General features: G+C 40.1%; 1 protein-coding gene across 1 annotated transcript in view; it reads left to right on the plus strand.

Annotated features, from left to right (window-relative positions):
• Nucleotides 1–1,527: 1,527 nt before the first annotated feature.
• LOC308664431 (sodium channel protein type 2 subunit alpha-like) overlaps nucleotides 1,528–15,515 on the plus strand; it is a gene marked incomplete at both ends in the record, with an annotated part of 61,466 nt that continues 47,478 nt past the window's right edge. The window contains 7 exon segments of the mRNA XM_081321667.1: nucleotides 1,528–1,797; nucleotides 8,439–8,549; nucleotides 11,714–11,811; nucleotides 12,450–12,578; nucleotides 13,006–13,107; nucleotides 13,109–13,284; nucleotides 14,228–14,500. Coding sequence (XP_081177793.1) covers nucleotides 1,528–1,797; nucleotides 8,439–8,549; nucleotides 11,714–11,811; nucleotides 12,450–12,578; nucleotides 13,006–13,107; nucleotides 13,109–13,284; nucleotides 14,228–14,500 — 1,159 coding nt within the window.

Below are 15,515 nucleotides of genomic sequence, written 5' to 3' on the forward strand. Positions count from 1 at the left end.
ATTTGTACAAAATGGAATAAACAGAATAGTGGATATAACTTAAACATTTGTAGAGCAGACCAGTTGGAATCAGTGGATCCAACAGATGTTTTCTATTTATGGCATCATCCAGATACAGTGTATCTCAAATTAATAATATGTTTTATTACACTTTACTTTTCTATTACATTTTGTCTTTCACTGATTGAATTTAAGTAAGTTTTTCAGGGTGGTGGCCTGTCATTAGCTGAGATCTAGATAAAGGCACACAGAGTAAATTCTTATGCAAGATTGATTTCGTGATTTGATACCAAAATTATTGAGCAATGTTGATATATTCCTGTGATAGTGGTATTCTATCTGAGAGAAAATGACATATTCATTGCATCATCCAGATACAGTGTATCTCAAATTAATAATATGTTTTATTACACTTTACTTTTCTATTACATTTTGTCTTTCACTGATTGAATTTAAGTAAGTTTTTCAGGGTGGTGGCCTGTCATTAGCTGAGATCTAGATAAAGGCACACAGAGTAAATTCTTATGCAAGATTGATTTCGTGATTTGATACCAAAATTATTGAGCAATGTTGATATATTCCTGTGATAGTGGTATTCTATCTGAGAGAAAATGACATATTCATTGCAAAATTCTATGGCATTACTGCCTTACATCTATAATGATTATTTCAGTTCTAATTGGAGAGATTTTGATCCACCCCATTTCCCATCTTTTAGGATCTAATTATAATAGTATGGTGGTATATGCAGAATTGCTGGTATGTCAGCATTGGAAATGTTGAATACAACAGAAGTTTGCCATGGAGGATGTATAAACCAAGGAATACTAGCAATTTATTTTGATAAGGGTAAAGAAAATGTGTTTCAACTTGGGCTAGAAACCATTAAGTGAGGTACTCATTTAGTGGTCTGGAATTATTGTGATCATTTACTGGCTGGCTGTTCTCTGACAGTTATAGCTATGTAACTATCCCTGTGCTTGTCATGTTCTAATCATCAAATAGATCTGCATTTTGTACTGAATTCAGACAGACAGAAATGCTGGTATTTGGAAGTCTCCTAATAAAGTACTCTGACTGGATTTACACAACACTGTAAACCAAAGTATGGCTGCTCACTTGTGCTGCGGATTGCAAACAAAGCTGCTGTACACTATTATTTTAAAAAATAGGAAAATAATGTGTTCAGCACAGAGCATTCTTTACATCATTGCCAATGCATTGCTGATCATAAGAAAGCTGATTTTCTTGAGAATGAATTTGATTTCCTTTGTCTTAGGTGTTTAAAGGATATAAGAAAGAGGAGGAGAACTGGTTGCTAAGAAAATCAATGAATAAATTGACAAAAAAAGCCCTACTATCCCTTTTGTAACCTAGCCAATTGAGTTCCCTGAAGAAAAATAATAAACAAGCATTTCTGTGTTGATCCAGAGAGAATGATACCAATCTTTTTATATGTTTTTTCTGTATCCTAGCATTTTTTTATGCATGGGGCACAACTGTAATTAAGAGCTGCAGGATGAAAAGATGGCACAGTCAGTGCTGGTACCACCAGGACCTGACAGCTTCCACTTTTTTACGAAAGAGTCACTGGCAGCTATTGAACAACGCATTGCCGAGGAAAAGGCTAAGAAGTCCAAGCAAGAGCGCAAAGACGTGGATGATGATGAAAATGGACCAAAACCGAACAGCGATTTGGAAGCTGGCAGATCACTGCCCTTTATATATGGAGACATACCTCCGGGGATGGTGTCTGAGCCGCTGGAGGACCTGGACCCCTATTACCTTAACAAAAAAGTGAGTCCTCTGCTGGGAGTTTAACAAAGAATTTGGGAGGAGGGAAATTCTGCAGAGTCCTCTTTAGCCAGTAGGTTGGAGGGTAATTTCTATATCTCAAATTATTATCACATAAGTAAGGATTACTACTTTTGTTCATTTATGCTCACAAATAAAGCATTACGTAGGGGGAATATTACAGTATTCTAAATATGCTGTTCCCCACCTCCGCCCCATTGTATGTGAAGCGGTTTTATTATATCTTTAGTATTCACACATCTGGAGGAAAAGGATTGAAAAAAAATATTTAACAAAAATGATTTGATTTCTATGCTATCCTACAGCTATCTGGGTTGCTGTCAGATCTTTAGCATTTGAACAACCTGACTCTGACTTGCTATTTTAAAAAATGGGAAGGTATTCTTGTAGGCAATAAATCTTATGAAATAATCCCCTCTTCCTGCTTTCAATTTAACTAGTCTACAATTAAAATAATTCTTTGGCCTGGTCCTCTCCAGCCCGCTATCCTTCACGTGCCTATCTCCCAGAATTCATAGCTAGAAAGGTAATGTCAACCTTTCTGGGAATTCCATATGTTAATGCAGCATTTGGAGAAGGCCACTGTAAGCTTTAAGAGCAGAACATTATTTTTCCTTATAATTTCTTCTATGAGGAAATGTGTAAGAGCAGCAAGATACATGTTTTTATATTCTCAGAGGATACATACCAAATCCTGCTCAATGAGTACTTTCCAAAACTTCATTCCACTTATTTATTCTGAGTAGAGCTCTTTTGATAAAAAGGGCTAAACAAAAAGTAAAAGGTAAAGTTCCTTTTCATACAACCCACTTAGCAGGATGTTTGTAGTATTGTTTGAATGCCTATAACTCTTGCCTAAACCAATTCCTGGTTCCTGGGTTCTTGAGATTTGAGCAACTCTTTCAAAATAAAAATGATATAATGGCTTTTTAACTTCACTGCATAGAACAACTAGAGGTTTTTTTTTAGCATAAGATCATGGACATAATCACCCCAGCAGATGCATGTTTGACCCCATCTTTAGCGCAGAATAATTGGTATGTGATCTGGATATGGTGACATTAGACGGAGTCCTTTAACACATCAGATCATTTCCTGGTCCAGATGGCATTTTCACAGCTCCTACCCTCTACAAGGAAAATGGGCCCATGAGGAAGGTCTTCCTCAAGATCTAATGGACTTTGATGGATTCCAGAAGGTTCTTGGAGAGTTTCATATGATCTGTTAGGCTGTTTCACTGAGTGCCTGATGGACTTCTGGCATGAAGGGAAGCTTAGTATGATTCTTCCCAAGCAGCCTCTTCCTATGCTGGTTGACACTGGGATTGGAGGTGGGGGTGTTCCTTGTTTTACCAGGACTTATGGGACAAGATATGTTACAAGCTAGAGTTGAAGGGCCAGTGAAAGGAAAGTAGATTGAAATATAATCTGACTGCGCTGGGGTACAAACTACAGGAGGTTCTCACTATAACTGGATCCAGAACTTCTTTCTCTAAGCAATGGGGTTGATAAGTGAGTCATGCCCAATTTTATTACCTTTTTGCCATGATTGTTAAATGAATCACCACAGTTAAGCAAATCTGGCTTCCCCCATTGAATTTACTTGTTGGAAGCCTAAATACATGTCAGTTGCCAATTCTGATCACATGACCAGAGGGATGCTGTGGCAGTCATGAATGCAAGGGTCAGTCTTTGCATTTTTAAAAGAACTTTCATAACTTTGAATGGTTATTAAATCAATGGTCGTAAATCAGGGACTACCTGTATGGTCAAGCCTAGCACCTGTGACTTTAAGTGTGGGGAGGCACTTGTTTAAATTTGACTGCTTCCTGATAGAGAAATAGGAGCAGGAAAATCTCTTGTGACTTTTTGTCACAAGATTTTGCAATTAACGCTGCTCACATTCTCTGTAATCTTGATTATTCACGGGCAGAATCAGAAGTGATGCCTGAAGCACAGCCAGCAACATTATTGAGGACCCCTTTTGATCTGTGAATTCTGATGAAGTGAATAGGGCGCTCATATCCTCAGTTTGGATTCAGTTGTGGAATAAAAATGCATTTTACCCTGGTAGATGACCTTCAACACTTTGAGGGAATGCATCCATTCTGGTATTATTATATCTCTCAGGGGTATTTGATACTATTAAGCAGGTCACCCTGCTAGGCTGCTTAGAGGACTGGGAGTTGGATGTGCTGTCTTTTATTTTATGAGGGAGCAGGTCCAATCTGTGATGGATGGGGAATTGAAATCAGCTCATCAGGTAATCACTTGTGGATATCCTTCCTCTGCTGCGGTTCATTATAGACAGGAGACTGTGAAGAGAGGTCATTGATTCACTGGGAGTGAGATACTATCAATATGCAAATGATACCGAACTTACCATCTGTCAGCTTCTTAGTAGGATAATTGTAACTTTAAATTCATACCAATGGGTTCTAGTTCATGAATGAGAGCTACCAGGAGACTTTCTGAAGATTAAGCAACCGCTATATATCACAATTACCATTCCCCTATCATATGCTAACAAAATACAGAGTATGTCCTGAAATTGCTGGAATTTGAGGGGAACCCGAAATAGAAAGCAGAATATATTCACTACAAATTTTCCCAAACTCTAGTAAAATTAGAGTTCCTATCTGCATTTATTGGGTTTGCAAGACCCTCCACATATTACATAATTTTTACAGAGATTTTGGAAGGCATAACATTTTTTTAAAGTATAGTCACAGTTACAAAGTGAAGTACGTGAAGCATGGTGCACCATATATCATCATTTCTTTATGCAGCTTTCCCAGGCATACAAAAGTCACCAACTGCAGCTTATAATACTGTTTAGTTTAGTTTAGTTTAGTTTATTAATACTTCTATACCGCCCTTCTCCCGAAGGACTCAGGGCGGTGCACAGGGCAAGAATAAAATACAAAGTTACAAATATTAAAAGAAGATTAAATAGTTGCCCATTAAAACAATTAATACACTACATTTATAAAAACCCCAAAAATACAACAATAGAAATACAAAAATAAAAACCCCACCAATCCCCCATCAGGCCAGGCCGGCTTGTTCGAACAAAAACGTCTTCAGATCGCGGCGAAAGGAGCGAAGATCGGGCGCCATCCGGAGCTCTACCGGTAGCTGATTCCATAGTTCCGGAGCGCCCACAGAGAAGGATCTCTCCCTGGGGGCCACCAATCGACATTCTCTGATCGGTGGCACCCTGAGGAGACCCTCTCTGTGGGAACGCACAGGGCGCAGGGAGGTTGATGCCGGCAGCAGGTGTTCCCTGAGGTACTCCGGACCCCTGCCATGTAGGGCTTTAAACACCATTACTAGTACCTTGAATCTCACCCGGAAGACAACTGGTAACCAATGCAGCTCACGGAGCAGAGGTGTAACATGGGAGTATCGGGAGACTCCCAGCACAACTCTCGCGGCTGCATTCCGTACCAGTTGGAGCCTCCGGGTGGTCCTCAAGGGCAGCCCCATGTAGAGAGCGTTGCAGTAATCTAGACGAGAGGTCACGAGCGCATGAGTGACCGTGCATAAATCATCCCGGCTTAGATAGGGCCGCAACTGGCGCACCAGGCGAACCTGGGCGAAAGCCCCCCTAGTCACAGCCACTATGTGGTCTTCCAAGGTGAGCCGTGAATCTAGGAGGACTCCCAAGTTGCGAGCCCTATCTACAGGGGGTAATAATTCACCCCCCATAGAAAGAGATGGAATATCCGAATAGACCCGGGATGAAGGTATGCAAAGCCACTCAGTCTTGTCGGGGTTGAGTTGAAGTCTGTTCCTCCCCATCCAGACCCGAACCGCCTCCAGGCAACGGGCCATCACGTTGAGGGCACCACTGGGGTGGTTTGGGGTAGAAAGAAAAAGCTGGGTATCATCAACATACTGATGATACCCAACTCCAAAACCACGAATGATCTCACCCAGCGGTTTCATATAGATGTTGAACAGGAGAGGCGAGAGGACCGACCCCTGAGGAACTCCACAAACGAGAGACCTCGCGGTCGACCTCTGCCCTCCTGTCAACACCGACTGCGAACGTCCCTGGAGATAGGAGGAGAACCACTGTAAAACCGTGCCTCCCACTCCCAATCCCCTGAGACGCCGCAGCAAGATACCATGGTCGATGGTATCGAAAGCCGCTGAGAGGTCTAATAGGACTAGAACATAGGAATGTCCCCTGTCCCGAGCCCTCCAGAGATCATTCACCAGCGCGACCAATGCCGTCTCCGTGCTGTACCCGGGCCTGAAACCCGATTGGTACAGGTCTAGATAATCCGCTTCATCCAGGACCAGAGGGAGCTGATGCGCCACCACACTCTCAACAACCTTCGCAAGGAAGCGAAGGTTGGAGACCGGACGAAGGTTGTTCAATACAGCTGGGTCCAAGGCAGGCTTCTTGAGGAGAGGCCTCACCACCGCCTCTTTCAAGACGGCAGGGAAGATACCCTCACTCAAAGAAGCCGATATAACTGCCTGGAACCAGCTGCGCGTCCTTTCCCGGGCTGCATAAACCAGCCAGGAAGGGCACGGGTCCAATAAACATGTAGTGGAGCTCAGCTTCCCCATAATCCTGTCCACTTCCTCCGGAGTCACAGAATCAAACTCCTCCCAGGTAATATCGACAAGACCGCCCGTGTCCTGATCGTCAGACTCTGCCCAGTCAGAGTCCAAACCGGTCCGAATCCGAGCGATTTTGTCCGACAGATGTTGGTTAAACTCCTCGGCACGACCCTGCAAGGGTTCTTCCCTCACCTCTTGATTCAGGAGGGAGCGAGTCACCCTAAACAGGGCGGCCGGGCGATTATCTGCGGACGCGATAAGGGTAGCGAAGTGGTTAGACCTCACCTCCCTTATCGCAGCGAGATAAGACCTAATATAGGCTCTTAGTCGCAATCGGTCGGATTCGGATCGGCTGGATCTCCAACCGCTCTCTAGGCCCCGTCTCCGACGCTTCATCTCCCGGAGCGCCGCGGAAAACCATGGAGCTCGACGGGATCTGCACCGGGTCAGGGGCCGCAAGGGTACAACTCGGTCAAGAGCCTCAGTGGCTGCCCTTTCCCAGGCTTCCACTAAGGCATCTGCCGAGCTGTGAGCAAAGGAGGCAGGTGGGGACCCCAGTGCCGCCTGGAACCTCTCAGGATCCATTAAGCGTCTGGGGCGGTACCATTTAATTGGTTCCACGCACCCACGGCGGGGGGTGGCAAAACGGAAGACCAGCCGCAGGAGATGATGATCGGTCCATGACAGGGGCATAACAATTGGGGAGCCCCCACCAAGATCATCTAACCACTGTCCAGATAAGAAAACTAGGTCAAGGGTGTGGCCTCCCTCATGAGTCGGTCCCGAAATTACTTGTGTCAGGTCCATGGCCGTCATGGAAGCCATGAACTCCCGAGCCAACTCAGATGATCCTCCCAGCGATGGTAAATTGAAGTCCCCCAAAACTATAAGTTTCGGCAACTCAATCACCAACCCAGAGAGGACATCGAGAAGCTCAGGCAGGGCTGCTGCTGCGTGACTAGGCGAAAGGTACACCAGCAGCAAGCCCAACTGCGCACCAGGGCCGCATCTCAAAAAGAGAGACTCACACCTGACTATCTGGGGGACGGTGGCCTCCCGCGGACACAAGGTCTCCCTCATAACAACAGCCACACCCCCACCCCTACCCTGAGCCCGAGGCCGGTGTAGCACCCGGAAACCTGGTGGGCAAAGATCAACCAGAGGAATCCCGCCCTCTGGGCCCAACCAAGTCTCCGTGATGCAAGCCAGGTCCGCCTGCTCACCCTCGACCAAGTCGTGGACGAGAGGAGCTTTATTAGCGACCGACCTGGCATTCAAGTACACCAGCCGGAGCTCAGGAGGCTGCACATCCTCACTCCCGGGACCTCGGGGCGGAGCTAGAGGGTCAGAGTGCCTCACCGCTTGTAAGCAGCGGAGAGGCCTTCCCTGAGATCGATACGGCCCTCTGCTCCTACACCTGCTGCCATTCCCTGACATCGTGGGAATAGGTAATCCCACGACCAGCCCTGGGGCCCCAGAGGCAACCGACCCCCGCTCCTCCCCCCCGCGATCTACCTCGGCACTGGCCTGAACAGAGGTTTAGTTGTTGAGACTCATGTCCTGATAAAAAGAAGTTTTTAATGAGCTTTCCTTATTTGGTAGCGAAGAACTCTGCAGTGTTACTAGACTTGTCTAAGCCATTGATCTCAATAGATTAAAATGTTGGGGGTGGGGGGAGGAAACAGCTGAGTTACTGACCGATGCTGAAGCTGTTGAGAAACTAGTCTATAATTAAAACCACAGAAAGAAAAAGTTTTTCTCATGCTGTCAAAATCTAGCTTTTGCTCCTTAATGTAGTGTACAATATTTAGATTTTTAACTGGTTGTATAAGTCTGGCTCCATGTTAGAGAAAGTATTTGCTTAGTTGATGAACCCACTACGAATCATGTTGGTTGAATAAGATTAGATAGTGGGACAGAAAGATTACCTTCTATATTTGTAACTGCTGCTTTAATAGATGCTTTTGTATATATGACAGACCAATGCAGAACCCATTTTACAGGTTCTGAGTCCAATTTTCTCCATTATTGTTACATTTTTTCTAGACATTTATAGTATTGAATAGAGGAAAGGCAATATTCCGATTCAGTGCCACATCTGCTGTGTACCTGTTAACTCCTTTCAACCCTCTTAGAAAAATAGCTATCAAGATTTTGGTACATTCATATCCTTTTCAAGTTCTTAGTTCATAATGATTGAAATAATGCTATTTCTGTTTTCAGTATTTTGATTATTTAAACTATAGGGGGTTGTTTGTTTATTTCCTGTTTTGCCCGTGTATTTTCTCTTTTTGCCTCTTACTCATTTCTTCATTTTTTATTTTATTTATTTACCCATTTCTGCTGATGTTGCCCTCCACCCATTCATGAAGTGCAGAGCTTTAAAAAAAGATGTTAAAAAGCCTTCCTTTTTAAATTTCTGTTTCTCTCCATGATTTCTTGTCTGCAGCCTTTATTTCTCTGAACCTGCTTTTGAATTTTGCTTTATTATACTAAACACCAGTGATTTGAACTCTTGACCCTGTGATTTTTAGATGGTTATCAGGAGGTCCTCAGTAAAATCAATAAGGATATGTGCTTTTTCTTAAAATGAATTCATCTGCCAATTGTTCTTTCCCTGCAGTGAGATAAATGGGAGATTTGGCTTATATTGGAAGAGCCATTTCCAATTCCTGGGGCTGTAATTATGCATATCAAGACAAATCAAATTTCCATGTGAACTGAGTGTGCCTCTTGAAAAATATCCCCGAATCTTCTGCTAAATTCTCAGGATCCATGCTATATATAAATTGATTTATTAGATCTTTCACAGTTATTTTCAGACAGTTAAACAGATGTTCAAAATATAAACTTGGAGCAGTCTAGAAGTTATGTCTGCTGAAACTCATCCATAACTTGTAAGATGCTGCATTTTGTATTCATCCAATAAATCATGAGGATGTCTCCTTGTTATCCACTGCATAAATGATGAACATTCAATAGACATTCTTACTAAGGTGCTCCCAGTGTTTTGTTCTGTATGTCTACGGAGATTCTCAGTCATCCAGGTCATAGTTGTCCCAAAGATGCTTTTCACAAGGCAACTGGACTTTCTTTTCTTCTGTATATTCTAATAGCCCTCAAAGCTTTGCATTGTGACTCAAACCTGTCAACTACACTTTGACTTTCTCTAAAAAAAAATAGTTGAGGTTTGCTTTATATATACGCACAAAAGTTGTATATGCATTTAATGCAACCTTAGGTGCACATAGTAAGGCTTTGTTTTCCTTTTTATACAGAATTAAATATTCCTTTTCAGGTAGAAATCACTTGTGTGTTTTCATGTAATTTTAGTATGGTATAATTACTCTGAATCTATATTACAATTGATCTTGAAAATTGTGAGAGAAGTTTGATTACCGGTTCTTAGATAAACTAGAGCAAATGTAATGTGGAGAAGAAAATTATACTACTCCATTCATCTGTGAAGTTTGCAAGATTTTGTGCAAGGCAGTTTCTCTCTAATTTCAAGGCACACAAAATATTAATGAACAGCCAGTGCTCATGTCAATCAAGCAGCATGACCTTCATTTTTTGCAGTTTTTATACTCCTAACCTCAGTACCTTACAGTGGAATCCTATGTACATCAGATCCATATAGTCAAGTTAATAAATTTTATTGGTTTGTTGTTTTAATAAATTTATGTATGTCATTTTTTTTTACTATTTGAACATGTAGTACATTGGACCAGCTGTAGAGACTGAGTAGATTCCATTGTTTCAGCACCATCAACACATACCTATTTTAAAATGTCTCATGTATTTCATGTTACTTATTCTCAATGTAATATGAATTCAATATGAATATGAATATGAATTCATATTTTTATGATTTTGAGAGCTATCTTTCACAAATATTCTTTTGAGCCTTACAACCACATTCTTGTCCTCAATGGCTATGTTCTATAAATTTCTTAATGAACAGCCTGGTTGTACCTGTGTGGGGAATGAAACAGACTTAGAAGGGAAACATCCTATAAAAAACTAAATGTTAAGATTCTCTTATTAGAAGAAGGAGGCCCCCAGTTCCATTCTTTACATCCCCATGAATTTTCAGAAAAGGCCTCTGGTCGTTGAACCAATACTGCTTGGCAGAAGCCTCTTTCTTCTTAAGAATCATCACATTGAAAATCTTTAGTAAAATGTGAATAAAAATTGTGCATGCTAATTTAGCAGTTCATCCCAATAATCCCTTATATACTGTTCTGAGCACCCACTAGGTAGGTGAAATGCATATGTAATACCCAGCCCTTCAAATAAAGCAGCTCTCAACATGTTTTATTTTATGCTGCCATCATGTGGCCATTTAATGCCTCATAGACAAGAAAACATTTCTAGTAAGATGGTGACAGGGAAGAATTCTATGCTGTTGATGGTAACACAAATCTTGAATTATTCTTTGCATGACTCAGCCTTTACCTCATGAAGGAAAGCAAAAAAGTCAAGATGATGGCCATACTACCAGTGTACTAATATTTTTTTTTACCTGTGTAAAAAAAAGGGTAGGGTAGGGCTTTAATCACCTGACTGTGGCCACCATTTTGACTTTTTTGATCCCTTGCAGACACTCCTGGAATTGCTGTTCTTCTTACCACCACTTTCTTAAGTCCTTCTATTAATAAGCATACAACTGTTGTGAAACCAGTCAAATGCTTGTTGATTTCTCCCTAAAAGAACAAAAAAATGATCTAATTATTCCACCAGGACTACCTTAGAAGGGTGAGGCTCATACGAGGTTGCCTTTGGAAAGTATAAAATCTAACTTTAAATCAGTTTCCAGAAGATAAAATGTTAGAGTATATTTGAGCCGTGAAACATTAATGGTTCAGAATTATTAGTGTTTACTAGTAATCAGTGTCTTACAGAGCATAGTTTTGCCCTATAAAAATTCAGCAGATGTTGAGCTGAATACTATTTTTCCTCCATGACAAAATGTTCTTCCCTGATTGCTTGTCCTTTCTGTTTTGTGGCCTTGTCAACTTATTTGTATTCTGGTGTTATACTGGCCCCCAACATGTTGTTGCAATTACCTGGTTTGACTTTTAATAAAGAGGTAACTTTTTTCCCCATCTTTCATTTCTATAAAAATCTATTTATTTATTTTAATTTCAGCTTATTTAAATGTTTACTGTTAAAAAAACCCAGAACAATGTAGAAAAGTTTGGAAATTCTCTTTGAGCATTATCTAAATATAGAAAAGTTACTGATTCTGAAAATAAGCCAAACTACATTGTTGATGTGATAATTTTTAGAATGTGTTTTCAACTATGTTTTCCTTAATTATTAATACATTATTCAGCATGCTTATTATGTGCACTATTTTGACCAACTGTGTATTTATGACCATGAGCAATCCTCCAGAATGGACAAAGAATGTAGAGTAAGTCAAATTTTATTTCCATTCAACATGTTAACAAATCCAGAAACTGTGTTTTTACATGCAGTAATCAACTGACTTATTCTAATGGCAAGCAAACTTCAATAATGAGTTTCATAACATTGTTTCTTACAAATTATGCAAATTGTCCTGGATTACAGTATTTAGTGCCCATTAAGTTTATGCATAAGAAAATGTGATGTAAACTGGACCTGAAAGCAAGGCCTGTGCTCTATTCAGTGAGTTACAATGCTACCTTCATTTCAAGTACTTCCATTGGCATGATTCTCACTAGCGGAAATACGTATTTTCTATAATTTGCAAGCTTATATTTACTTGCCTATAGCTTTTATGTACATCCTTGCATATTGGATAATAATTCCTTGCAGTTTCCTTCCTTCAAATACCTCACCTGTTAAATGTAACATTAAGTGGAACTGTTGCTCCCATCTGCTTTTTGTCCTTTTGAATTATCACCGTGTCATTTCTTTATTCCCCAGAACAGAATCGTTCGCTATTTTAAATTTCTGGCATTTTCTCCGTTTTAATTTTTAATTGGTACCTTTGAAAGTGTTGTGTATATATAATTAGTACGATTAACAATTGTTTTCCTTTAATTTTTGTGCTGAAATTTTCCTCAGATACACGTTCACTGGAATTTATACCTTTGAATCACTAATAAAAATTCTTGCAAGGGGCTTCTGTTTAGAAGGTTTCACCTTCCTCCGGGATCCCTGGAATTGGTTGGATTTCACAGTTATAACATTCGCGTAAGTGTTTCATTGTGTTCTGATTATTTTTCTTTTGAAGAATTTAATAGAGAGCGATCTCAGGAGAAAAGTTTATTCAAGAAGGAAAAGTATTTTCAACGTTTTCTATAACAATAAATCTAATCTCCCTTATTCATGTTATTTATTTTTTTAGCATATCAGAAGCAGTCTGGGCTACAGAGCAAACTAGTGTGTTTGGCCACTTGCTTATGATAAATTAATACACCACTTCTCAAATTCCCAAATTAATTTTCACTAATAACAATATGATTTGTGCATTGACTTATTTAATTTGAAGGTCAGGAAAGCATATTAGTAAACACAAGGTAATTGCAGCAAAGAGAGAGATAAGGTGTTAATTAAAGATCCCCCAGCAAGTAGCCTACGCTCTGCCTCAATTCTGAATAACTGTGGTTTAATTCTACAGGTATATAACAGAATTTGTAAACCTAGGCAATGTTTCAGCTCTTCGAACTTTCAGAGTATTGAGAGCTTTGAAAACTATTTCTGTAATCCCAGGTAAGGAGTGGCTTGACGAAGTGCCAGGCCCCTGGTATTTCCAGCTGTTTTTCGTGTGTTGTCATTGTGTTTGTGTGTGAACTCCCCTATTACAGATATGTGACAGAATTTGTGGACCTGGGCAATGTCTCAGCGTTGAGAACATTCAGAGTTCTCCGGGCATTGAAAACAATATCAGTCATTCCAGGTGAGAGCTAGGTTAAACTCAGAGGCTGACTTTTTAGAACTCCATGGAAGATGAAATCACCTTTTTAAGCATAAGCCATGTTGCTCACTGCGCAGTAGAAGCAAAAATAAAAAGCAAGAATCGAAAACATTACTTTCAGTCTAATGTGATTCTTTGCTTTTTAAATATTACAGCTTAAGTTTTGTTTCCAGTCCAGCCTTTGTGTTTAACACATTCTTGCATGAGACATTTGCAGTAAGTGGCTATACAGTTTGCATCTTATGACATCAAGCTTTCCACTTTTAAAGTAAAAGCCAACATAGTGAGGCTTTCATATTGATGCAAATTTTATCATTTTTTGCAGGCACTTCAAATAAACTTGCAATCTGTTGTTTATATGCTTTTTAAAAAATATAATGTGCTAAATATGCAGAACATGAAATATAGCATGGGCCATGCATGGGGATTTCCTAGAAGTTGTCTGTCTTCTCCAAACCATCACCTGTTTTACACCATAAGATTTAATCCAGTATCATTAAAATAGTTTATATCATATACACTTATTAATAAACATAAACTGAGGCACATTGTTGAATACTTTACAAAGCGGTCTCACAATAAAGGTTTGGGCAAGAAACACAGCAAATAAAAATAATGTGCTTTTCCACAGAGATACAGCATGGATAGCAAAATCATATGTTTTGCTTAGGCCAAGTGTTTCTCTGATTACATACAATGTATATTTACCTATAAATATAAATCTATTTTATTTATATATTAAATTTGAGATCAGCGTATACTTAACAGCTACTCATTCATGTTCATAGGCAATCAGGCTTTTCATGAAACTCACAAAGACAATTCATTTCATTGCCATACCGCATGAAAAAGTACTTGAATCAACACATTCTTATGAAGTCTTGAACACTATATCAAAATTGTTTTTCTTCTTCTTGGCTTGCAGGCCTGAAGACAATTGTAGGGGCCCTCATTCAGTCTGTGAAGAAGCTCTCAGATGTCATGATCTTGACCGTGTTTTGTCTGAGTGTATTTGCACTAATAGGGCTCCAACTTTTCATGGGGAACTTGAGGCACAAATGCCTGATTTGGCCACCGGACAATTCTACTTTTGAAATAAACATCACTTCCTACTTCAATAGCACAATGGGAGAAAATGGTACCTTTGTAAATACGACAGTGACCACTTTTAACTGGGAAGATTATGTCAGGGATGACAGTAAGAACTGATTATTTATTTTGTTTGTTTATAAAATGTATTGGCCGCCCATCTTACCATAGGGTAACTCTGGGCAGCGTACAGTTGCATCTTAGTTAAAACATAAAATGTTAAAATCAAACCTTAAAACTTACATTCTTTACGTTTTAAGCTTTCCTCCAAAGGTTTTCCTTAGCAGATATGGTGCATTCCAAGCAAATGATATAGTAGTTGGTTTGCTAGTTCATTCTGTTGTTTTTTACTACAAGTAGTCCTTGACCTATGTCCACAACTGAGACCAAAATTTCTGTTGTTAAGTGAGACATTTGCTAAATGAACTTTGTCCCATTTTACGACCTTTCTTGCCAAACTTGTTAAGTGAATCACAGCAATTGTTAAGGTAGTAACGTGGTTGTTAAGTGAATCTGGCTTCTCCATTCATTTTGCTTGTCAGAGGATTGCAAAAGCTGATCACATGACCCTGGAACACTGCAATCGTCATAAATATGAGTCAGTTGCCAAGTGTCTGAATTTTGATCACATCACCATAGGGATGCCGCAACGGTCATACATGTGAAAACGGTCATAAATCACTTTTTCAGTGCCGTTGTAACTTCGAATGGTCACTAAATGAACCGTTGTAAGTTGAGGACTACCTGTAATGATGCAAACGTTAAGAAAATATGTTAAATTGTGGTTTAAATGGTGGCAAATAGCATTTTGTACCATCTTAGATTGTGGATGACTTTTTAAAAAAAAATAGTGATACATTCCAGAGAGACCGCCATACCAGTCTAGTAGAACACAAGCCCAAAAAAAAGTGATTAGGGGGCATTTAAAAGGCCTTTCCTTTTTGCTGAATTGAAATACTATTCAGCCATTCTTCAATCAACAAAAATTGATGCCAACATGATATTCCTGTCACCATGGCTATTGTGCTTCCGTTGCTTCTGCTCCCAGTCACTTGGATCTTCCTCCCAAAATGGGAAGAAAGCCCGTGGATTAGAAAACCCCGGCCCCCATGGGGGGGGGGGAA

The sequence above is a fragment of the Vipera berus genome (genome assembly GCF_964194415.1).
Source record: "Vipera berus genome assembly, chromosome: 1".
Taxonomy (NCBI): Eukaryota; Metazoa; Chordata; class Lepidosauria; order Squamata; family Viperidae; genus Vipera; species Vipera berus.